The sequence below is a fragment of the Anomalospiza imberbis genome, chromosome 9, assembly GCF_031753505.1.
Source record: "Anomalospiza imberbis isolate Cuckoo-Finch-1a 21T00152 chromosome 9, ASM3175350v1, whole genome shotgun sequence".
Lineage (NCBI taxonomy): Eukaryota > Metazoa > Chordata > Aves > Passeriformes > Viduidae > Anomalospiza > Anomalospiza imberbis.
In genome coordinates this window covers 21,763,117-21,786,590 of record NC_089689.1, presented here as the reverse complement: position 1 = coordinate 21,786,590, position 23,474 = coordinate 21,763,117, and the positions used below count along the sequence as shown (strand labels likewise).

Sequence of the window (23,474 nt, the reverse complement as noted above, 5' to 3'; positions counted from 1 at the left end):
CTGGGGAGGGGGAACCATCCATGCTGGAAAGGAGGAGGACAACTTACATTTTAAATATTAAGTTGATAAAAAGCTGCAGCTGCCCAGCAGTAGTGCGGGTCCACCGGGAAAGGGAATGGTGGAGCTGTTAATAGCAATCAGGCTGCAGAAGTGCTGAATAGCCGTTTCCCTTCTGTATTTGGGGACACGCCAGATGCTACAGACCTATCGCTGGACGAGGGAGAAACCCTTTACATGCCGCTAGGGCCCAGGAGAGCTCGGCAGCAGCAGGCTGGGCTGGTGGAGCTGTGACTGGGGGGCATGGAGAAACTGCCCCAGGCACTCCGTTTATTTATTGGGGTATCCCCTGTTTTTGGCGAGGAAAACACCAGGTTGAGCATCTTCAGCATTGCTCCAAGGTAGTGATGGGGGCATTGCACCTGGGTTGGGTGCTGCTCCATGTCGGTTTACCAACCTTCCTGGGTGCCCTCAGCAGCTCCTTGGGGCAGCTTTCCTGGTGGGAGCAGCAGCAGGTCTCTCCAATAAAGAGCTGAGAAGGGAGTGAAATGAGCAGATCCTAACCACCCCAGAAATTATGGGTGCCATTTATCTCTGGCTCTTTTGCACTTCCTGTGCCCCATGCATGGGGTTTTTGTGCTCCTGGCCTCCAACTCTGGGGTGTTGGGCTTGGCTCCCCGTGGCAGGGGGTGGGGCAGCACTTGTGGGTACACCCAAGGACTGGAGTGTCTTCCTGCTGCCAGCTATGGCCTGGGGGAATATCTGGCCTTTGGGGACACCCTGCTTTTGTAGGGAGGGGAAGAGGGGGTGAATTTTCTTGGGAAAAGGTATTAATTGGGATGCCTGGTCCTTTGGGGGAGAACACCTGGCCCTTGAAGAAGAGATGCCCTTCCCTTGGGATGGCTGTTAGAGAGATGCACAGACTCTAGGAGAACACTCACTACCCCTTGATATGGCTATAAGGGCGCTGCCAAGCCCTTGCAGGGTGGCCACAGTGGGATATCCAGCCTTTAGGAGGGCTGCCTATCTCTTGGGAATTAGCTGGGGAAAGATGTCTGGCCCTGGATGCGATACCTGGCCCTTGGGGTGGCGCTGGGAGGGGGTGGTCTGCTCAGCACTGGGTAGAGGGAGTATATGGGGGAATTACTGGACCAAGGAGAGTGCCTGTGGGGGGGGGGGGGCGGGGGGGCGGAATGCGTCCTCGAGGAGAAGCTATGTGAACGATGCCATCCCTTGGGGCATCTCCAGGGAGCTGCCCACCCTTTGAGGGGTAGCTGTGGAAGAAGGATGTAGGGAATGCTTTACTTTGTCGGGTGCCCATCCTCGGGGGTACAGCTATGGCGGGGTGGGGGGAGGGTGAGAAGGCTGCGTACCCACCCCGGGGGACGCTTACAGGGGGGATGCCCATCCCCGGGGCTGTCTGTGGGGGGCTGCCGGTGCCGGAGGTGTGGGGCAGCCCCGGGCGCGGGCCGTGCCGGTGCCCCGGTGCCGCCGCCGCCGCGCTCCCCCCCGCGGCGGGGCCGGTGCGGTGCGGCGCGGGGGGGAGCGCGGTGTGTGGCCGCCGGCGGCGGGCGCGCCGTTGCTTAGCAGCGGCGATGGGCGCTGCCGCGGCGGCGGCGGCCAATGGGAGCGGCGGCGGCGGCGCGGCCCCGGCGCCCCCCGCCCCCGCCTCCCCTTTAGAGGCGCGGCGGGCGGCCGGCGGCGCACACACAGCCCTCCATCCGCACCGGCACCGGCACCGGCACGGCCCCGCCGCGCGCATGGGGGCCGCCGCCGCGCTCGGCCCCACATAACGGGGGGTGCCCAGCCCCGCCAGCCGCCCCGCCATGCCGGCCGAGCCCCCCCGCGCCGCGCCGCCGCCGCTCCGCGCCGCCCGCCGCAAGCCGCTGCCCGAGGTGAGTGAGGAGCGAGCATCGCCCGCTCTCGCGGGGGCTGCGGGCCGGGGAGGGGAGTTCGGAGAGCGCGGAGGAGCCCGGGGCGGGCCGGGCGGCTGCGGAGACCCCCGCGTCCCCCGGCTCGGGGAACCTCCGGCACTCGCGGTCCCGCTCCGAAGCCGAGTGCGGCGGCCGTGGGCATCCCGCCCCGCTGCGGGTCCCCTTCCCCAGGCAGGGGCTCTCCCCTCTCCTCTCCCGGGCTGACCCAGTCCTCGCCCCCTCCGCAGGGCAGGGCCGTGGGCCAGACGACCCCGCTGTGGCTGCGGGCCCGATTTCAGGCGCTGCTCTTCGCCCTGGGTTGCCGGATCCAGCGGCACTGCGGGAAGGTGCTTTTCGTGGGGCTGCTGGTGTTCGGGGCGCTGGCCGTGGGACTGCGGGTGGCCTCCATCGAGACCGACATCGAGCACCTCTGGGTGGAAGGTAAGCGCGGCCCTGCGGGCTCGGCCGCCCGTGGGAACGGTCCCGGTCCCGCTCCCGGCCGCGGCTTTGTCTCCCACGCGCGGTGCGGAGTGCGGGGCCGGCCGGGAGGCAGGTGACAGCGCGGGAGCGGGTCGGGACGAGGAAGATGAGGATGCCGCCGCCGGGCGTCCCGTCAGCGGGGCCGCGGAGGACGGGGCCGTGGGTGCCCGCTAGCCGGGGTCCCGTCTGCGCGGCCGCCCGGGCTGCGCCTTGCGCGGGTGCGTGGTGCTAGGTTGAAGAGGGACCCCCACGCGTGTCCCTACGGGGGTCCCTGCGCGAAGGTGCTGACATGTGGGACGGGGATGGTGCTGGACACCCCCTTCCTGGTGGGAAGAACCCCCGGGAACGGCCGCAGCCCCGCACCGGGGCAGAACCGGCGCCGCGGAGCCGCCAGTCCCGGCCCGGGACCCCGGCCCGGGGGGGACGGGAGCGCGGGCAGGGTCAGGCGGGAGCAAATCCCCGTTTCCGAGTGGAAGCGGCTGATCCCCCTCCTTTGTTATTAATAACTCCAGCGTGGATTTTCTCTCCCCGATCCCTGCAGCCCTGCTTCACGGGTCTGGGATTTGTTTTTCCTGCGCCTCCCTTCGACTTTGGGGGGCCCCCGGGGGGGCAGCACCCCGAATCGCACCCCCGTCCGTGCCGCCGGGCGCGGCGGGGGGATCCCCCGGGCGGGGGTCCCCGCGGGGTGCTGTGCAGGGGCAGATGTTGCTCAGCGGAGGGGTGTCAGCCATCTTTGTGCGGGAGCGCTGCCTCCTCCCCCACGCCCCGCTCCCTGTGTGGTCCTCAGCTACTCTTGGATTTGGTTCAACAATAGAAGCAACTTTGCTCTCCCACCCCCTTTTTTTTTTTTTTAATTTAAAAAAAAAAGCTCTGCGCTCCCTGGCTGCTTGCACACAGATGCACGCACGGACCCCTGCCCAGGAATGCCCGGCTCTCCCACCTGCTCCCCACTCCCCAGGGATGTTTGTCCCCCCTCCCCAGATCTCGGCTCCATCACCCCCTTCCACTGCAACACGTAGCAGAGAAATCCAGTGATACCTCCCGGTCCAGCCAGCGCCTGAGCTGTGGCTGCTGAAGGAGGGACGTGCTCCCTCCGTGGTTCCCTCACTCTGGGTCGTGGCTCTGGCTCCATTGAATTTTTATTGTGCTTTTGGGGTAGCAAGGAGTCAGCGTTTTGTAGAACTGTGGCCAGGAAAGCGGCTGTGGTTGTTCCTGTTAAGGGGAATGGGACTTGCGGCACATCAGGGTGGAGAGCGGGATGGGGAAGGGGCCAAGCCTGGGGACGGCTGGAAGCGCCCAGAAACCCGGCTTTTCCTGTGCCCCACTGTGCTTCCCTGCTCGCACGGGCACAGCCAGGAGCAACTGCGGCTGCTCTTGGGGGATTTCCCCCACACTGCGGTCTGGCTGTGATGTGGGTGCCGGGGGCCTCTCTCAGGAACCTTCTCTTTCTCATGGTTTCCCATCTTCTTCAGTGTCAGGAGTTGGATTTAGTTTTATGTTTTTTTACTCCGTGGTGAAACACCGCTGACGTGGGGTGTTCTGCCCCTTCCTGGGCAATGGGTGCACTGGGTTCTGCCACAGCCCCCGCTCTGGATTTGTGGTGCCTGGTTGAGGACGGTGTGCAATGCCAAGGGTGCTACTCGGAGCCCCCCCTTGTCCTTCCTGGGAGGGCTCTTCTTTCCCCCGGAGCGTGCACTTGGAGCAGACCCCTCCGTGCCTTGCTCCTGGGTGGCACAGCCCCAGCGTCCTCGGGCGTTGGCACAACCTGCGACCACCAATGACGATGTGTCTGAGATGGCTTTAGTCCCATGGGGTGGCATGCGTGGGTCAGGATGTGGAAGGAAGGTTTGTGGTGACACTTTCAGTCTCATGTATCAGCTCTGGGGTTGCCTCCCTTCCCCATAACCATCTGTAGGTCCCTGCCTCTCCGCCAGCCTCAGCTTCTGCGTTTTCTGGCGAGATCAAAGCATCCCCCACATATGGCCAGCCCTGATCTCTGAGCACCCCATCCTGCTGGTGTGGGGATGGGCATTATCAGGGAACAGGAGGGCTTGGGGTGCCCCTGAAGAGTGGAACACAATTGCCCAGACTCTGTGGTTGCATCCAGAGCACTTGAAGCTGCTTTGGGATTTTTCTCAGCTGCTGCTTTCTCACATTCCCACGTGTGTGGCAGGGTTGGAGTGTGTGTCCTCTGCAGTGAGCCTGGTACCACTGTGGCAGGCTGAAGCAATGCAGTTCTTGCTCCTTGGCTGGCAAAGTTGGTATCCCATTAGCTTGGTCCCAAGTGTTTGGGATCCCCAAGGTGCTGGGCGCCTGAGCTCCTGCCTGCTCTGGGTCTGTGAGGAGATGTTTGTGGTAGCCCTGCCTGAGGCAGTGCTGTGGGGTGTCTAAGGGGCAGGGTATGTATGCAGAGAATCCCAGGCCCATCATCCTAGCCCAGTGGGTCCCAGCTCAGGGGCAGGGTGGTTTAAGGTTCCAGGAAGCCTCTGGTGACTGTATGCGATCACCTGCCTCTGCCTAGCAGGCTGAGGGATGTGGGTGGTGATGCTCCAACCCACAAACCACCCCACCCAGGTGAGGTCCCAGCGCTGCAGGAGCAGACTGTGACCCTGTGCCAGGCAGTCCCCACTGCAGGCTGAGCTCAGCTGTCTGGGAGCTGGGATCCTGGTGAGCAGGAGAGGGAAGGGACGTGCTTCCCATGTGAGCATGATGCTGCTGTGCCATCCCCCTCCTCCCCAAACAGGGGAATAGGGTGAGCAGCCCTGCTTTGGCCCCATGACTGGGGTCAGCATTCAGGCCATGCTGATGGTGTGTCCTCCTGAGCCTCGGCTGTGACCCTGGCCACTAGTGGGAAAGCAGAGGGTCCCCCGTCCCAATTCTGGGAATGTCCTTAGACCAGGGGCCTGGCTGAGGGGTTCTTGTGGTGTTCTGGGGTTATGCCTGACCTGTATCCCTGTTTGGGAGATGGAAGGAGGCTGTGTCACCCCATAAATTGGACTTGGCTGTGGAAATGTTCAATTAGGCTCCTCCGAAGCAATTAGCCACTCGGAGGCTTTGCAATCCCAGCTAGCAGCGAGTGTTGAGTTACCTCTAGACACCTGGCAGCTGTTCCTGGCTCTCCCAGGGTGTCTTTAGGGCCAAGGGGCCGGGGAGGCGAGCTCTGGGCAGGCAGAGCCCTGGGTGGTGAATGGGTCTGCCTGATTTATAGCGCTGAGGGCTGGTTCAAAGGAAGGCCGGGTTAATTCCTAACCGGAACAGCCAAGCGCCCCGCACAGCCGTCGCGCTCTCAAAGAGCTGCTGAGTCTCCCTGGAGAAGACCCTGTCCCTTTCCTGGAGGGGTCATGGACACCCCGAACATGCTGGTGGGATGAAATAGGACGCATCTTATGGGGGTGAGGGGAATTTGCTCTCTTGTTCGCATCTTGGGGCACAAAGCTGAGACATCCCCAACCCTCTTGGCAGTGGCTTCTGTCCTTCCTTGACCTCTGCAACAGTTCTTGGCACAGGGCATCAGATCCTCGGCACCCAGGACAGGGCTGGGATGCAGCCTGGAGCTCCCCCGCGGCAGGCCAGGACGGAGGGGAGGTGCCGGCTGACTCTGGGCTGACTCTGTTTGCAGAGAGAGGGGCACAGGCAATGGGAAAGCCCCAACAGGAAGGCAAGGACTGGATTGAACGCCCTCAGCACTGTCTGTGTGGCCTCTCTTCCCAGCCCCTGTCCCCACTGTGCTGGGTGGGTTCCGTGGAGGGGTGTGGGGAAGCAGCAGTGGGGGCGAGAGGGATGCCACAGGCATTCCTGGGTGGGCACACAGAGAGGTGGGTGGTCTCCTTGCTGGGTGGGTGGGTTTGTGGGGTGGGATGTTTGTTCAGGGTCTGAGAAAGGAGCGGGTGAATCTGGGGGGCTGTGTGTGGATGGTGCTGACAGGCTGGGGGGCTCTAATGGCCGTTTGTCCCCGTGTCTGGGGCAGCAAGATGCCTGCTGGGATCTGGCCAGAACTGGCTTCACTCCTGTGGGGTGGCGCCTGGACTGCCGTGTCCCTGCTCTGTCTCCAGATGGGTGTCCTGGGGAAGAGGGTCCCCATTTCTCTTGGGGTGTGGTGATACAGGAAGGAAAGGGACAGCGCAGGGTGCCTGGGGACTGTCTTGCCTGGCCTGGTGGGATCTTTCCTTCAGCACCCTGCTGTCCTCTCTGTTTGCAGGGTCTGGGTATCTGCGGGGACACTGTGCCCCCATCCTCCGGAGCTTGGAGGAGTGAGGAGCAGCTGGGGTGTTGCTGCCATGAAGTGCTGGGGTCCCTGTTATCCCAAAAACTTGCCTGCCTGGCTCTCCCCTCTGCTCTAAAGTCTCCTCTGGCTCTGAAAGAAGCTTTCTTCTCGGGAAAGGAGTGGGGGGAAGGAGGCTCACCCAGTAGCCCCCCACCTACCAGAAGATGGGGTCCAGGCAGTTCACCTTTATTTATTTATTTATCTTTGGGAGCTGAGCGCAAAACCTTTTGCTCTTCCTTTTCCCTTCCTTGACAGCTTGGTCAGCTTTTTTGGGCTGGAAAATTTTGCTAATTAACCCAAAGAGACTGGGAGACTTTACAGATGGCTGTGGCTTATCTGCCCCTATCCATTTTGCTTTCTTTTTCAACTTATATATTTTTTTATTTCCTAGAAAGTTTTTATTTTATATATATTTTTTTTAACTTGGACATATCTACAGACTTAGGGAACGGGCTCTTTTTTTGTGTGTTTTAAATGTTATTTGGCGGCTGGGAGGGGGCAGCGCCAGGGCCCAAGAAGAGGGTTTTATTATCTGCCTCTCCCTCGGGCCTGGAAAAGTGGTCTGAGTTCAAAAAATTCATTTCTTGCCTGAATGAAGCCAGCAATGTGGAAAAATTTCACCATTCAGAGGGGGATGAATGTATGTTTCAACCACACATTAAGTGACATTAGCAAGCAGTGGAGTGCCTAATGTGGCCATTTTTCACAGCAGCCAACAGAGGGGGTGATTAGCATAATTAGTACAGGCAGCCCTATACATATGGAAATGGCAAATGCCTAAATGCCAACACCAGTGGAAATTTATGTCAATGCTGACAGGAGTCTTAGCGGTGAATAGTTCCCAACTGAATCCCCTCTACCCCCCCCCTTTTTTTTTTCCCCCTCTCTCTTTTTCGGGGGTCGCGCTGTCCCCTCGGCGCTGGCCGGGGCGGTGCGAGCTCCCGGCTGCCCCCCTCCCTGTGCTGGGAACCGCCGCCCCCCGATTTGGGGTAATAAAGACATTAATTTAGCTTTGCCGTTAAACAAAAGAGTTCGGCCGGGGCCGGCGGCTGGGGAGCTGGCCCCAAACGGGCCCTTTCAGCCCCTCCGCCGCTGGCTTTTTGAAGGCATCCCCGTCTTCTGCCGCCCCTCTTGACTTAGTTGGGAGCCCCTTCAGTGGGGCTGGGCTTAGTTGGAGGTGCTGGGGCAGCGCCGAGCCCTCGTCCGTCCCTTCGTGCTGCTGGGGGCACCCATCTGCCACGCAGCTGCCCCCCTTCCCGGGACCAGCCGCGGGGTGAATGGGGCCGGGAGGACGTGTTTTGACAGGATGGGGCCGCCGGGCTTTTGGCGAGGCTGGCGGTAGCGGCCGGGACAGGTAAAAATGGCTCTTTCAGCGTGCCCTGGGCGAGACTTCCTCCGGAGCAGCATGGGTCCTTTCACTGCCTCCCTAATCCAGCTAATCCGCCCCACAACACTTTGAAGGTGGCCTCCGGCTTGCACGCCGCTCAGCACGGGGAAGCTGCAGCCGAGGGATGCTTGGGGCGGTGCCTCGGGACCCCCTCCCACCGGGATGCGGGATAGTGCTTGAGTTGCACGATGGGTCTGGCATCCCTCTGGAGCCCCTGGGGCTCTGATCACCCAGGGCAGGCATCTCTGCCGGCGGGATGGGCGCGGGCCGAGTTTGCCCCCGTGGGTGCCTCTTGTAGCGGGGGTGTGCTGCAAAGGGGGTTCCCCATGGGGATGGCTTTTCCCAGGGGATCTCAGCCTGACCTTGCCTCATTCCCAGCTGTGCCTTTGTGGTGGTTTCCAGCCCTAGCGTTGGGATGTTGTGCTGTAGAAAGGACGCTGCTCATCAAGTCCCTTGCTAGTGGGCCCAGCTGGAGCTGGGGTCTGGGCTGTAGCATCCCCTATGCACCAGCTGAATCTGCAGCTCAACAACATTTGTTGCCACATCCCATAGCCCCATTACAACAAGCGAGACAGGGCCTGATTTTAGGGGCCAAGCGAGAATGTGTACCCAGGAGTGTTCCTTCCCTGTCATCCTGTCCCACCCAAGTCACTCGAGCGCTGACAACACTGGCAGTGCCTGGGTGCCATCTGCACTGTGGTGGCAGTGCTGTTGACCATGACCTCAACCCAGCCCGATGGGGCAGAGTGGTCTTTGCAGCATGTGTTTCCTGGGGAGGCACTGGTACCTCTCTGTGGTCCTGAGAACCTCCCACATCCCTCCCTCGCCTTCAGCCTTGCCAGGCAGGGAGGGCTCAGTGTGGGGCTGGCAGCCTGCCCAGACCCACTGGCCTCCCCGTGCCACCCAGACACGCTGCCCTGGCACACCCAGCCTGCTGCCCCCCACCCATGGGTGCTTGGAGACACCCTTGGTGCTTGGGGTTTGTTCACCTCCCGCCCTGGGAAAGCACGGTGGGAGGTCTCCTTGCTGTCATAACTGGCGGGGTGGCTGCAAGGGGGCCAGCCCCGGGCTGGGGGGGCTTTGCAACTGCACTGTGGGCAGCAGGACCTGGGATGGGTTCATCTGACCCCAAACCCTCTGAGATGAGTCTGGGAGGTTCTGGCTACCGCTGGGGAGATGTGGAATGAGCTGGGATCAGACCCCTCCCAGGGCAGGAGGACAGCACAGGGGCTGAGGCTCTGTCTTGGCTGGAGCAGCTGAGGGCACAAGTTGGTCCCACTATGAGGGTGAACTGGCTGCAGTGCCGTGGCTGTGGGTCCTGTGCCAGGAGGGTTTGGGGTACAGTGGCAGGGAAATGGCTCAGGCAGGGTGGCCGGGAAGGGGGCAGGGAGGCTCCAGCCCTGCTCTGTAATTTTGTGGTGGATGCTGCAATTACGGAGAGGGCTCCCCAGCCATGGCCCGTGGATGGGAGGCAGCCGCACACGCAGCCACCCTCGCTGCCAGGGACCCTGTCCCATCCTTAGCATCCACTCTCCCTGCTTGGGCACGGCAGGAGCCTGCTCTGCACCCCAGGTGTTCGGAGTGCAAGTGGGTGTAGGGTCCCAATCCACCGTCCAGCCAGAGCTGCTCTGAGCCTGCACCCACAACCGCCCCAGCATGAAACCCCCGGGCAGTGGTACCAAGGAGCAATGCCCAACCCTAGCGAGGATGCTCCTGCCTCGGGGGACTGCCCTGCCCCGCCCCCAAGCCCTCAGCTGTTGGATTTTGGAGGGAGCTGGGGGTCCAGGGCAGTGAAGCCAAACCCTGCCGGGGAGCAGAGCAGGCTGTTAGTAAGCAGGACTGGACGCCTGATTGGAACCAGAGAGCCCTTTGCATGAAAAAGCCAAGGGCTCCCTTTGTTAATTGGAATTAAAAAAAAAAAAAAAAAAGCACAACAAAAAACCAACACAACAACAACAAGAAGGAAGAATTTACATACAGTTCCTCATTAACGTGCTCATTGTTGGTATCGGGGTGCCCCCGCAGCCTCCTCCCGGGCCGGGGGGCTGCGTGCGGCGTGGGGCGTCTCGCCCCGCTCCCGGGCTGGCCGGCCGGCGGGCGTGCGCCCGTTTGAAGTGTCCTTGGCAGCCCTGTGTGCGCTGCCTTGTCTTTTCATGTTGCTCTTTGGTTAATTAGGGTGTTGGAATTTGAGGCTTCCTCACGGCCTTTGAAGCTTGCTGACGGCTCGCAGTGCCCTGTTCCAAATTAACACTAATTACAAGGGACGGCTTTTTATTTTCTTTTTTTTTTTTTTTTTTTTTTAACTCTTCTTTAATTTTTCGGGGGCTCGCCCCCACCCCATGCTTGCAGATGTGTGGCTCCTCCCGCAGCCGTGCTGGGCGGAGATGCCGGCAGGGCAGGGCGTAGCAGGATGCATCCCCCGGGAGCAGTAGCGCTGTCGGGCACCCCCTCATCGCTGTGTCCCACCTCCCGCCCGGCTGCGGCGTGGGTGGCATGGCTGAGATCAGAGCATCTTGGCGCACCTCCTGCCCGACCTCCCAGCCTGCTGGGAACGGGATGGGCGTCCCACTTCCCCCCACCCCCGACACCCACCCTCCCTGTGTCCTCGTCCTCTCGCCCTGGGTGCTGCTATCCCCTCTGACACACACACAAAAGCCGCGGCCATGTCCCCCCCTCCCTGTCCCTGGCACAACCTCTATCCCAACTGGCATCTGATGGACACCAGCTGCTCCCTGGCCCAGCCAGGAACAATAAAGATGCTTTGCCCTCCCCGTTCCCAAAAAGCAGGGAAAAAAAAAAAAACCAAAACACCAACCCATATAATAAGTCATTAAAAGGGAAGATTCTGCTCCTTATTTGCGGTCTCGCTCTGGCCTCCTCGGTGCTGGCGGAGGGCCAGGCCCGCCGGGGCCCCCGCCTCTTGCTGTGGGAGCATCCTGGTGTAGATGAATTGTGACCTCCCCTCGCTTTCCTGGGGCTGGGTAGGAGCTGGCCTCACCCCTGCCAGCAGCACTGCCTCGGGAAGCATCCCACGCTGGGCATCCTGGGGTACCCCAGTGGCTGGCACTGGGATGGGAGCTACACCCCAGATGTACCAAGGGCAGCATCCCTCCCAGCCTGGGCTGGAAGCAGGGCAGCCAAGTGGTGCACTTGGGAGGGGTCTCAGGATCCACTTCCCACCCTCCTCTGGGCTGTGTTGTTTCCCCTTTGCTATGCCAGGAGGGATGGGAGCCCCACATTCAAATGGGATGGGGACAGCTGTCCCTGGGCTGGTGCTCAGCCATGCGAGAGACCGTGCAGGGTTTGGTCCCAGCCCCAGCCACGTTGGCTGGGAGGGGATTTGTCTTCCATGCCGAGGCAGCCGCAAGTGAAGTCGGTGGCTTCAGCTGGAAACCTTGGCCCTGCTGTGCTTGGAGCTCTCCTGCTGCCAGAGGGGGACAAATCCCAGAGCCTTGGCAGGGAAGAGTGATGTCCCCAGCACCATGTCCCTCCCCTGTCCCCATACCCCTCCTGGGGCAGCCTACACCTGTAGGGACTTTGGGGTGCCTGCCTCTCCCTACGCTCCTTCCCTGCCTGCCTTGGGGTGCCACGGAGGAGCTGGGCTGGGCTGCCCCCAGTTTTGGTTCCTATTTTGTGGGCCGGTTTTGGGCATCTGCAGCACCCACCACAGTGCACGGGTGGAAATGGACAGGTTGGGTCCACTCTGCTTCACCAACTGTCATCTGTCTGTGGGTTTATTTCTGGGGAAAGCAAAGCCAACAAGCTGCTTTGGGGCTGGGTACAGTGTTGGTGGGAAGGGAGATGCCTGGTCCACTGTGTCCTGAAGTGGTCCCTGTTTGGTTCTCTTGGGTATGAGCACCCAGAGGGTGCAGCAATTGGGGAACCCCACACCAAGAAGCCCCTGAGTGATCATGGCACCATCTGATGCTGCATGGCCTTGATTCTGCCCATCCCATTCCCTGGGCATCCTGATGGGCAGGGCAAATTGGTGGGATGGGGGCTCTGCCTGCCCTGGCACTGACAGGGCACATCATGGTCCCCTCCACAGCGGGCAGCCGGGTGAGCCAGGAGCTGCGCTACACCAAGGAGAAGTTGGGCGAGGAGTCCGTCTACACCTCCCAGATGTTGATCCAGACCCCGAAGAAGGATGGTGATAACATCCTGACACAGGAGGCCCTGCAGCTCCACCTCGAGGCGGCCTTGGCCGCCAGCAAGGTTCAAGTCTCACTGTACGGAAAGTGAGTCCGGCTCCAGATGGGGGATGGGGACCCCTGCCGTGCTCTGCACATCCCTCTACCCCTTGCCGTGTCCCCTGTGGGATATGCCCATTCTCAGCTCCTCCTTCTGCCTTTCCAGATCGTGGGATTTGAACAAGATCTGCTACAAGTCAGGTGTTCCCATCATTGAGAATGGCATGATCGAGAGGGTAAGTGGTGGTCATGGATGGCCCTCTGGAGTCTCCCCGGGGGTGGCTGTTGACCCACGGGATCAGTCCATCAAAGCATGGCAGTGGACGGGCTGTGGTGGGGACAGGGCTCATCAGCCCCAGGGGCTGTGAAGGCACTGCTGGCTGGATGTGGGAAGGCATGGGTTTGGAAAGCCTAGCAAGGCAGGTGAAGACTGGGGAGTCTGATCCATCCCTGCTGACCCCTCGCATCTCCTCCTGCAGATGATAGAGAAGCTGTTCCCCTGTGTGATCCTGACACCGCTGGACTGCTTCTGGGAAGGCTCCAAGCTGCAGGGAGGCTCAGCCTATCTCCCGTGAGTGTGTGTGGAGAGCTGTCCTGGCCTGTGGGGGGCCTTGGGTGGGAGCAGGAGCTGGGGATGCTGCTGAGGGGCTGTGCTTGACCTCCCTTTGTAGCTTGGCTCTGCCTGCTCCAAGGTGCTTCAGTGCTGCTGCAGCTTGTCCTGCTCAGCCCTAGGTTGGTCCCACAACCATTGCTGTCCTGCTGGGTCAACACCCTCGGGACAGGTCCCTGTCCTCCTCTGCCTGGCCTCAGTGGCACAGGTAGGGCTGCACTGCTGCAGGGGGGCTACAGCCCACAGGCAGGAACTGCCCATCCCATCGCATCCCATCGCATCCCATCCCTGCCATGCTTTCCCACCGGCCAGGGATGGGGACAGTGGCTGTGCCACAGGCAGGTCCCTGAGGCTGCTACCCCTGCCCCCGGCAGTGCTTTGTGGGTGCTTTGTGGGATTGTGAGGGGACACCCACACTCCTGAGCTGCACCCAGGGGCATGGAGGGCACAGAGTCCCTGGGCTGGGTGGCGAGTGACTCCCAGCCAGCTCCTTGCACCGTGGTGGTGGGGCTGGGGACCCCGGGTTGGGCCGGGGGAGCCTCCCCCACATTCCTTCTGTTTACGCGTGTGTTTGTCCGGGAGAGCTGGGGCGGCTTGTGCATTGTCAGCAGACGCAGCCCCGTGCTTTCTCATGCTAATGCTGCTCTGAAAGCTGCCCCTTGCCAAATAGATGAAATAGTGGCCTTATTCAGGCTGCTGCGGACGGGAGGAGGGGGAAGGGGCCGCAGCATCCCCAGCCAGGACTAGGGGGATGGTTTTGCCCCCCCAAGACCTCAGGTTCTCCCCATCCCAGGCTGGGGAACTGCCGAGAGCAGGAGCAAGTGGGGCTGGGGTGGCTGTGCCGCATGGGACGCTGGTGGCATTGCCAGCCGGGTTGGGCAGCATTCCGGGGCTGAGGTCCGTGGCAGGCAGGGTGGCACTGGAGCAGCCATGGGACTCATCTGTCCTAGCAGCCGAGTGAGTGAACGGGTGCCCGGGCGGGCACCCCGGCTGAGTGCCGGCCGGCCCAGGGGGACTCGTCCCCCTTTTTAACGCCAAGGGGTGAGCGGGGTGGGAGCTGGGAGAACAAAGAGCAGCAATCTATGGAAAGACAAAAGGATTTGCCCTGGCTCAGTGAAGCAAGCGAAAGCAGATAAAAGGGGCTCTCTTTGGAAGCAGCAGCAGCTCCGGTTGGTATGTGGGAATCTCGAGCGGCCGGCTCCGGCCCAGCCAGCCTTCATGAATTATTAGGCTGTGTTTCTCCCCAGAGCCCACACTTGCTCGGGGCTTTTTCTTCCCCTCTTTGGAGCGCTGGGCTGGGTTATTGGCTTTTTGTGTGTCCTTTCTGTCTTAAAAAAGAAGCTGAGTGTGGCTGGAAGCTGGCCTCCAGCTCTCCAGGCTGGGGTGGAGGGAGCAGAGCATCTGCAGGCAATGGGAAAAACCCTTTTCCTGGGTACCCAAGACCTGTGCGGTCCTGCTGGACCTCCAAGAACCTACTCCATGCTCAGCTCCCAGTATTGTGCTGAGCTTCCAGGACCTCTGCTGAGCCCCAAACTCTCCAGCTTGGGGGAAAATGGCATGAAGGGCTGTAAGGGATGCCGGGAGCTATTGCCTGCCTGCTCCCCTCTATCAAGATGTTAGCCCACGGGCAGTAATCGGCCTGACTGCTCACACAAAGCGGGGCCAGGCAGCAGGGCCGGCTCCCCCCGCTTTGTCCGGGACTAACAGGATCAGGCACGCTACTTGACTTGGGGCATGGCCCGCTGTGGTGCACAGGGCACGGGGGATTCCGCGGGCAGCCCCGGGAGGGAGTAAGGGATGTGCTGGGGGCTCATGCTCCTCTGCATCCTCGCATCCTGCCTGTGAGGGCATCCACAGCACCCCTGGGATGGGTTGGCAGTGGTGGTGGTGGTACTACGTGTGGGTTTTGGCATCCCCCATGACCCCAGTGCTGCTCTCTGCCCAGGGGCCGCCCGGACATCCAGTGGAGCAACCTGAACCCTCTGCAGCTGATGGAGGAGCTGGGCCAGTTCACATCCCTGGAAGGCTTCAAAGAGCTGCTAGACAAGGCAGAAGTGGGACAGGCTTACATGGAGCGGCCCTGCCTGGACCCCCGGGACCCCCAGTGTCCCTCCAGTGCTCCCAACAAGCAGAGCCAGCAGGTGGGTCACAGTCCATGAGGACCAGGATTGGGTGTGGGGGCTTACTGCTGTCCTGCCTGCCCCACAATCCTGACACCTCCCCTCCACCCACAGAGCCCTGACATCCCGGCCGAACTCTCGGGGGGCTGCCACGGCTTCTCCAGGAAGTTCATGCGCTGGCAGCAGGAGCTGATTTTAGGCGGCACAACCAAAGACTCCCAGGGCAAGCTGCTACGGTAAGAGCTACTGTGGTGTGGGCATCCCCAGGCACAGGGCAGGATACCTGCCCTGGCTGCAGGCGGGGCTGTGGGGCTGTCTCAGAAGCTGGTGGTGAGTGTGTGGGGCCAGGGAACAAGGCAGCGCTTTGGAGGAAGGCAGAGCAAGGAGGCAGGATGCCTGGGTCCTCTCCTGGGTATCCATGGTGGGGATGGGTGCCCTGGGGTGGGGGATGAACCCATTCCTGCATCCTGGGGGGCTGCAGCCGGTCCCAGCGAGGTGCATGCCTGTCCCCCAGCGCCGAGGCCCTGCAGACCATGTTCCTCCTCATGAGCCCCCGGCAGCTCTATGAGCACTTCAAGGATGACTACGAGATCCATGATATCAGCTGGAGCGAGGAGAAGGCAGGAGCCATCCTGGAGGCCTGGCAGAGGAAATTTGTAGAGGTGAGCACCAGGAACAACACCCACATGGGGCTTGGTGGGGGTGAGCCTGTACATGGCATCCCTCTGTGCCCAGGATTTCATGTGGCCATGGGTTCTGGCACTACTCTCTTTCAGTCCAGTGCATCCCTAGGGACTGTCAGTGGTGACGCTGACACCCTGAATGGCTCTGGGGTGGGTGTACTGTAGAGCAGGGGGCTCCTGACTCCTCTAATGCGATGCACCTCTGGCAGCTGGCACAGGACTCCATCCCTCCCAATGCCACACAGAGTGTCCATGCTTTCTCCACCACTACACTCAATGACATCATGAAGTCCTTCTCTGACGTCAGCGTCATCCGGGTGGCTGGGGGCTACCTCCTCATGGTATGTGTGCCCCTTCTCTCTGTCCTCTGCCATCCCTCCATCTCCCCCCTGGTCCCTGCTAACCCACTGTGCTCTTCCAGCTGGCCTATGCCTGTGTCACCATGCTGCGGTGGGACTGCTCCAAGTCCCAAGGGGCTGTGGGCCTGGCTGGGGTCCTGCTTGTGGCTCTCTCCGTCGCCTCTGGCCTGGGGCTTTGCTCGCTGCTGGGCATCTCCTTCAATGCAGCCACCACACAGGTATGTGCTGGAGGAAGAGCTGGGTACTGTGAGGTGGGTGGGACGCTGAGGGCTCAGGGGTGGCTGAGTCCCCTCTCAAGTGGTGGCCGTGTCTCTCTGCTCATGCCAACTGCTCTGTGGCAGGTCCTGCCCTTCCTGGCCCTTGGCATTGGGGTGGATGACATGTTCCTCTTGGCTCACGCCTTCACGGAGACAAGCCACCACATCCCCTTCAAGGTGAGCACTGAGCACTGCTCAGGGACTTCTCAGCCTCCTCCTGCCTCCCCATGGTCCCTCTCATCACCCCTTCTCTGTCCCCGCAGGAGCGGACAGGTGAGTGTCTGAAGCGCACAGGGACCAGTGTGGCTCTCACCTCTGTCAGCAACATGATCGCCTTCTTCATGGCAGCCCTGGTGCCCATCCCTGCCCTGCGTGCCTTCTCCCTCCAGGTAGGGCCACGGTCCCTTTCCAGGGGATGGGAAGGGATGGCCAGACCCTGCTCTGATGTGTGTCCCCCAATACCTGCAGGCTGCAGTCGTTGTTGTGTTCAACTTCGCCATGGTGCTCTTTGTTTTCCCTGCTATCCTGAGCCTGGACCTGCACCGCCGGGAGAAACGCCGGCTCGACATCCTCTGCTGCTTCTACAGGTACTAGCACTGGGCTGGCTGGGCTGGGTCTGACCCCACAGGTCCCTAAAGAAGATGGGGTGACTAAATATCTCATCCTTCTCTCTCTCCTCCTTTATGCTCTCCATGCAGCCCTTGCTCCTCAAGGGTCATCCAGATCCAGCCCCAAGAGCTTGCTGACGCCAACGACAACCATGCTTGCCACCCATCTCCTTATGGGCACCCCGGCATGGCCACCAGCACCCAGATCACCACCACTGTGCAAGCCTTCACCCGGTGTGACCCCTCGGGCCACCACATTGTCACCGTCCTGCCACCCACCTCCCAGGTGTGCACCTCACCTGCCATCGTCCTGCCCCACAGTGACCCCTTGGGCTCTCAGGTCTTCGCCCCATCCAGCTCCACCCGGGATCTGCTGTCCCAGCTGGATGAGGCCAAGGGCGGGCGGGAGTGCGTCCCCCTGCCCTTCTGCCGCTGGAGCCTCGCTGATTTTGCCCGGGAGAAGTACGCCCCACTCCTTCTGCGCACCCGGACCAAGGTGAGGTGGGGGCAGACCTGGTGGTGCCACTCAAGGTGGGTGGGTGGCACAGGACTCTTCCTGACCCCCCATTGTCCCCACAGGTGGTAGTGGCGGTGCTGTTCCTGGCACTGCTAGGGCTGAGCCTCTATGGCACCACCATGGTACACGATGGCCTCTACCTGACGGACATCGTGCCACGGGACACCAAGGCACACGCCTTCATCTCGGCCCAGTTCAAGTACTTCTCCTTCTACAACATGTTCATTGTCACTAAGGGTGGCTTCCACTACCCGGGTGCCCAGGCTGCTCTGCTGAGCCTGCACCAGGCCTTCAGCACCGTCAAGTACGTGGTGCGGGAGGGCAACCGCGACCTGCCTAAAATGTGGCTCCATTACTTCCAGGACTGGCTGCGAGGTGAGGGACATGCCTCTTCTCCATGACCTCCCCTGCCTGACAGTCCTCTCCTCAGCCTGCATGCTCCCCACTGGCCTGGGAATGCCCTCCCTTGTGTGCAGTACCCTGGGAAGGATGGTCCCAAGGTGTCCAGCACTGGAAGCTGAGCCTTGGGGTTTCTGTGTGCCCATCCCTCTGGCACCACACTCCCTGGGTTACATGGGGTGGTGTGCAGGGTGGTGTGCCCCCAGGGATGCTTACCCCCCATTGCGCATCCCTAGGGCTCCAGGCCACCTTCGACAGGGACTGGCAGGCCGGGCGCATCACCCATGATAGCTACCGCAATGGCTCTGAGGATGGGGCACTGGCCTACAAGCTCCTCATCCAGACTGGCAACAAGAAGGAGCCCTTCAACTTCAACCAGGTGAGTGGTGACAGGGCTGGGCTGACTGGGCTGGGGATGTCTCTGCCCCAGCTGCCCAGCTCATGCCCACTCCTGGTCTTTCCTGTAGCTGACCACGCGGCGACTGGTGGACGAGAATGGCATCATCCCCCCTGACACCTTCTACATCTGCCTGACAGTGTGGGCCAGCAACGACCCCCTGGGCTTTGCCGCCTCCCAGGCCAACTTCTACCCCCCGCCTCCCGAGTGGATTCATGACAAGTACGACACCACGGGCGAGAACCTGCGAAGTGAGTGAGCATGGTGGGCTCCCCAGGGCCCCCTCTGCCCCTGCCGTCCTCCTCCTCCTCCCACTCCCCACACCTTTTTGCCCTGAAGGGAAACTCCTCACATCCCTCATCCATCTGGTAAACTGCCTTGCTTCCCCATGCTTGACCCTTGTCCTCTTGCATCCCACACCCTGAGCATCCCACTGTACATTCCCTATGCCCTTAGCACACATGAATGCTCCACCCCATGAGCATCTCACTGCAAAGAGTAACCCACTAATGCACAAAAATCCTACAGGCAGAGAAATGCCCTGCCCTCCTCCTTGACCCCAGTCTGTTTCTACACACTCCCCAGTCCTGTGGTACCCAGCCAGGCATCAGGCTGCCCAGGCTGCACTCATGCTGGTGTGACTGTGGTGCTCTCGTGCTGCCTGTACGCCATACTGCCCATACCCTCATACTGCCTGTGATCTCTTTTCCAGTCCCAGCAGCCCAGCCGCTGGAGTTCGCCCAGTTCCCTTTCTACCTGAGCGGGCTGCGTCGCACGTCCGACTTCGTGGAGGCGATTGAGAGCGTACGGGCCATCTGCCAGGAGGCCGCCCAGCGCCACGGCGTGCTGAGCTACCCCAGCGGCTACCCCTTCCTCTTCTGGGAGCAGTACATCGGCCTGCGGCACTGGTTCCTGCTGGCCATCAGCATCCTGCTGGCCTGCACCTTCCTCGTCTGCGCCTTGCTGCTGCTCAACCCCTGGACCGCCGGCATCATCGTGAGTACGCACCCTGATGCATGGGGATGGTCCTGATGGGTGGGGTCAGGGGCATCCAGCCTTTCTCCCGTCATGCTGAGTGGCCCTGGGTACCTGCTTCATGGTACTTGGGTGATGGAGTGGCCAGGGGCACCCTGAGGGGAAGGGATGCCCATATGAGGGTGGCAGTGGGTGGGGGACTCCTGTATGGAGGGATCAGTTACATCATTGATGAAGAGAGCAGGGGGCCCTGGATACATCCATGCAGAAGAGTATGACAGGAATCCCCATATGGAGGTGGCAGTTGTTGGGGGAGCCACATGGAGGGATCAGGGAACCTGTTATGATGGGAATGTGTGTAGTGGGCAGGGGTTTGAGGACATCCATGCAGAGCAGGGTGAGGGCTACCCCCAGAAGATGGGACAGATGGGACAGACCCTATTCCTAAATAGAGGGAAAAGGGAAGGTGAGGTGACGCTGCCCTATATGGAGTAGGATTGGGCTTGCCAGGGAGAGGGGACAGCCAATGAAAGCCATCCCTCATTGATCCCATCACCCTCCAGGTCTCCATCCTGGCCATGATTGCTGTGGAATTGTTTGGCATCATGGGGCTGATGGGCATCAAGCTGAGCGCCATCCCTGTGGTCATCCTCATTGCCTCGGTGGGCATCGGAGTGGAGTTTACTGTCCACGTGGCCCTGGTGAGCACAGGCTGATCCCAGTTCCCACTCCCTGGCACCCTCACCCCCTTGGCCATATGCTAATGGGTGGCCTATCATGGGTGGCACACGGGGACAGTCCCACATGACATTTCCATCCCACTCAGGGCTTCCTGACAGCTGCGGGGAGCAGGAACGTGCGCTCAGCCGCAGCATTGGAGCACACTTTTGCGCCTGTGATGGATGGTGCTGTCTCCACCCTCCTGGGTGTCCTCATGCTGGCTGGCTCTGAGTTTGATTTCATCATGAGGTGAGCACTGAAGAAGGGTAAACCAGCCACTTGCTGTCCTACAAGAGCTTTGGCAGTGGGGGCTGGTGGGTGTGGCAGCCCCACTCTCTGCCAGTGGAGATGTGGGGTTGCTGGTGAGGACATCTTGCTGGGTACTGCCATTCCATCTTGCCTGGAGGCTGAGGAGACATGGCAGGGCCACGGGCTATAGCATGGGAAGCCATGTTTGCAACGGGACAGGTTCATGACGGCTGTGCCTGCTTACCTCATGTGTCTATGGCCCCCTCAGGTATTTCTTTGCGGTGCTGACCATCCTGACGCTGCTGGGGCTGCTCAACGGGCTGGTGCTGCTGCCTGTGCTGCTCTCTGTCATCGGGCCACCCCCTGAGGTACAAGACCCCTCCATCCCACCTCTCCCTCGTCCTCCCCAGCCCTGTACCCATGTCTCTCCATCTCCTATTGCCCCTCTCCCTGCCCACCTTTTACCCTTTATCCATCTTTGCCTTGTCCAGTCCCTAACCTCATCTCGAACTCACCTCAGTCATCCCTTGCCCTGTACCATCCGTCTTTTACCTCATTCTTTCTCTGACCCATATCCTACTTGCCCCATACCTACCTGACCTTGTTCCTGCTTCATTCCACACACAACTTCCCCCATCCCTCCCTGACCCATCCCTCCGTGATCCATGACCTCCCTGATCCCATCCCTGCTTCACCTGGCATCCCCCACATCCCCATCTTCGCATCAACCCATACTCCCTACTTCTCCATACTCTGTCCCGGGCCCCTCTGACCTGTCTTCTCTCCCCAGGCATCCCTGGTGGATAATGGCCCCTGCCTACCCCCACCAGAGTCGATACCCCCATGTCTGGGCCCTGGGGGACTGTACGTCCGGCGCACTCCAGCCTGGCCCTCCACCTTCCCTGAGCCCTCCGACACGGAGCACTACACAGAGAGCATGGGGCCAGGCAGCCCACGGGGTCCCTTCGTTGTGCCCCCTGCCCCAGCACACATCCTACTGGAGGCTGGCAAGGACCCCAGCTTCCCCCGCATCACTGTGAGTGTCTCTACCCATTGTGGCATTGCCAGCTCCCCTGCATCCCCAGGGGATGGATAGAGCTGGGGGATGGGAGCTGGTGGTGTTGCCAGAGGGACGCTCAATATGACTGGGGACCCTCATGCTTCATGCTTCCCCGCTAGGTGCTGAAGCCCTACAAGGACAACCTGGAGGTTCAGGGGAAGAAAGAGGCTTCTGGCCCTCAGCCTGCAGACCCCCTGCCCTTCGGAGAGCCGTGCACCGCGCTGCCCCGAGATCCCCCGCAGCCCGGCCTGCCGGGCACCCGGCCAGTGCCCCCCGCAGCCCTGCCCACCTACAGCACCCACCTGCAGGGTCCTGCCGGCAGCTACACCACGGTGACGGCCACCGCATCAGTGACAGTGGCCCTGCACCCCACACTGCCTGGCTCCTACCCCACCTTCAGCCCTGAGGGCTTCACCAGCAGTGAGCAGGACTGCCTGGATGAGCCCAGCACCAGCGGCACCGCAGTGCCCGACACCTTTGAGATGCAGAACATGGGACACCACAGGGCAGGTGCCTGGCGCTAGGTGAGCTTGGGGACGCCCTACCCAGGGCTGGTGCATGGCAGCGTGGGGGTGCCAGGTGGGTGTGGAGTGACCCAACTGACCCCCAAATCTCTCTCCCTGCAGATTGCTGGTTCCTGGGCAGAGCATCTCCCCAGCACCCAGTGGGCACAGGAGGGTGCAGAGCGGGGTCACCCGTGTCATGCTGCTAATCACTGGAGCGGTCTTGGCCAAGGAGGACCGGCCCCCCTGCACCCTGCACTGGGGCTTGGTAGGGCAGGCTGGCACTTCTATGCAAGCTGTGTGCAGGCCAGGCCGTGCCCATGTGTCCCTCACCTGAGGCTGTACGTTGGTGCCATGTCCCATTACCCAGGGCTTGGGGTTATCCTGCCCTGGACTTGTTGCCCCCCAGAAATGGAAGCACTAACTCCCCCCTCTGTTTCTGGAGCTGCTGGCAAGGTGGACTCGGTGCCATGCCAGCTCCCCCTCAGTGGGGTCACTGCCTGCTCCCCATCACCTCCTCCTGGGACCACCCATCCCAGGCCATGAGCTGGGGTACCCCACCAGGCTGCCCTGATGCCCCCTGTTCTAATAAGGGGGCAGCCCCAGAGCCAGCTATGCCCTGGCATGCCATGGGCAAGGCCTAGGGTGGGCACTCTCACCTTTATTTATTGCAAAGGGAAACTATCTATAGAGAGATATATATTTTTAAGCTTATTTTAAAAGATTTATTTCTCAGCCTACAGCCTCACCCGGCTGCCCAGGGTGCAGGCAGGGAGCGGGCAGACCCTTTGCTCAGTGCAGGGCTGCCCACTGGAGGCAGCAGGAGCCTGGGGGCACAGACCTGGTTCATGCCCCCACTCCATGGGCAGCTCACCCCTTCCAACATGCTAGTCCATGCCTCAGTTTCCCCAGTGGCAAGGATGGGAAGGCTGGAGATCATGGATGTGCCACAGTGGAGAAAGGGAGCCTGTTGCTCCCCAGCACACAGGCGGGGTTTTGGAAGGGGGAGATCCTTGGAGTGGTCCTTGCTGTGCCAACCTCCTGAGCTGTTCCACGATCACAGCCCCCTGTGTCACACTTGTGCTCTGTCCAGGGGATGGCACAGGCTTGAGCACGCACGGGACACTGCACACTGACGTGGGCTCCCATGGTGCCACCAGGCACATCTTGCTGGGAAACGGTATTTCTTACCATGTCCCCGTGCAACGGGGCTGTCCCTGCAGCCAGCCCCTGTCCCCGTCCCCGTCCCGGGCACCGTCCGCGCCGTTACCCAGCACTTTAACTCCAGCGGTGTTTGCCGTGCCTGCGGCCCCCCGGCCCCCTGACACTGCCACTGAGCAGGGGTGGCCTTGGGGACCCTGTCCCCGTGCCAGGCGTGGGCACGGCGGGCAGCCCCCCCCCCCAAACACGCCATCTAAGTTATTTATATCAAAGAGAGCAAAGGTTTATTTTTGTAGTTTGTACAGGCGGTAGTGGGGACCGAAGGTTTATTTTTAAAGAGTAAATATATATATTATATATAAATTACCTGCTGTGTCCGGCCCTTTCTCCTGGGGAACACAGCTGGAAGGGGTGTATGTGTGCTTGAGACAGACCCAGCTGTGTGCACACACTCAGTGGGGGGTGCCGGGGGGGCTGCACACAGTGTGTGTGGCACATGGGGGGCTGGCAGCCTGTCCTGCGTGCGTGTGGCCTGCTGGTAGGGCTTGGCGGCGGTTGGGGGATGGGAGCCTGGCGGTGCAGCGGTGCGTGCAAAGATGCCCATGTGTCCCCTCCTACCTGCACC

General features: G+C 61.2%; 1 protein-coding gene across 1 annotated transcript; it reads left to right on the top strand.

Moving 5' to 3' along the window:
• Positions 1-1,677: 1,677 nt before the first annotated feature.
• PTCH2 (patched 2) lies at positions 1,678-23,215 on the top strand. The gene is made up of 24 exons (XM_068198588.1): positions 1,678-1,892; positions 2,159-2,351; positions 12,090-12,279; positions 12,398-12,467; positions 12,711-12,802; positions 14,787-14,982; positions 15,076-15,197; positions 15,443-15,623; positions 15,854-15,985; positions 16,066-16,221; positions 16,345-16,437; positions 16,524-16,649; positions 16,729-16,847; positions 16,959-17,364; positions 17,448-17,760; positions 18,021-18,163; positions 18,252-18,432; positions 18,894-19,177; positions 19,720-19,857; positions 19,983-20,125; positions 20,394-20,493; positions 20,916-21,161; positions 21,305-21,709; positions 21,812-23,215. The coding sequence occupies exons 1-23, from the start codon at positions 1,824-1,826 to the stop codon at positions 21,707-21,709; spliced, it is 4,098 nt and encodes a 1,365-aa protein (XP_068054689.1). The 5' UTR covers positions 1,678-1,823; the 3' UTR covers positions 21,812-23,215.
• Positions 23,216-23,474: the final 259 nt, after the last annotated feature.

Bases quoted from the DNA above. Each gene is read 5' to 3' on its own strand.
- PTCH2 (XM_068198588.1), top strand. From the start codon at position 1,824: ATGCCGGCCGAGCCCCCCCGCGCCGCGCCGCCGCCGCTCCGCGCCGCC. The intron at 2,352-12,089 runs GTAAGCGCGGCC...TCCCCTCCACAG, and splicing joins CGAGCACCTCTGGGTGGAAG to CGGGCAGCCGGGTGAGCCAG. The intron at 18,164-18,251 runs GTGAGTGGTGAC...TCTTTCCTGTAG, and splicing joins AGCCCTTCAACTTCAACCAG to CTGACCACGCGGCGACTGGT.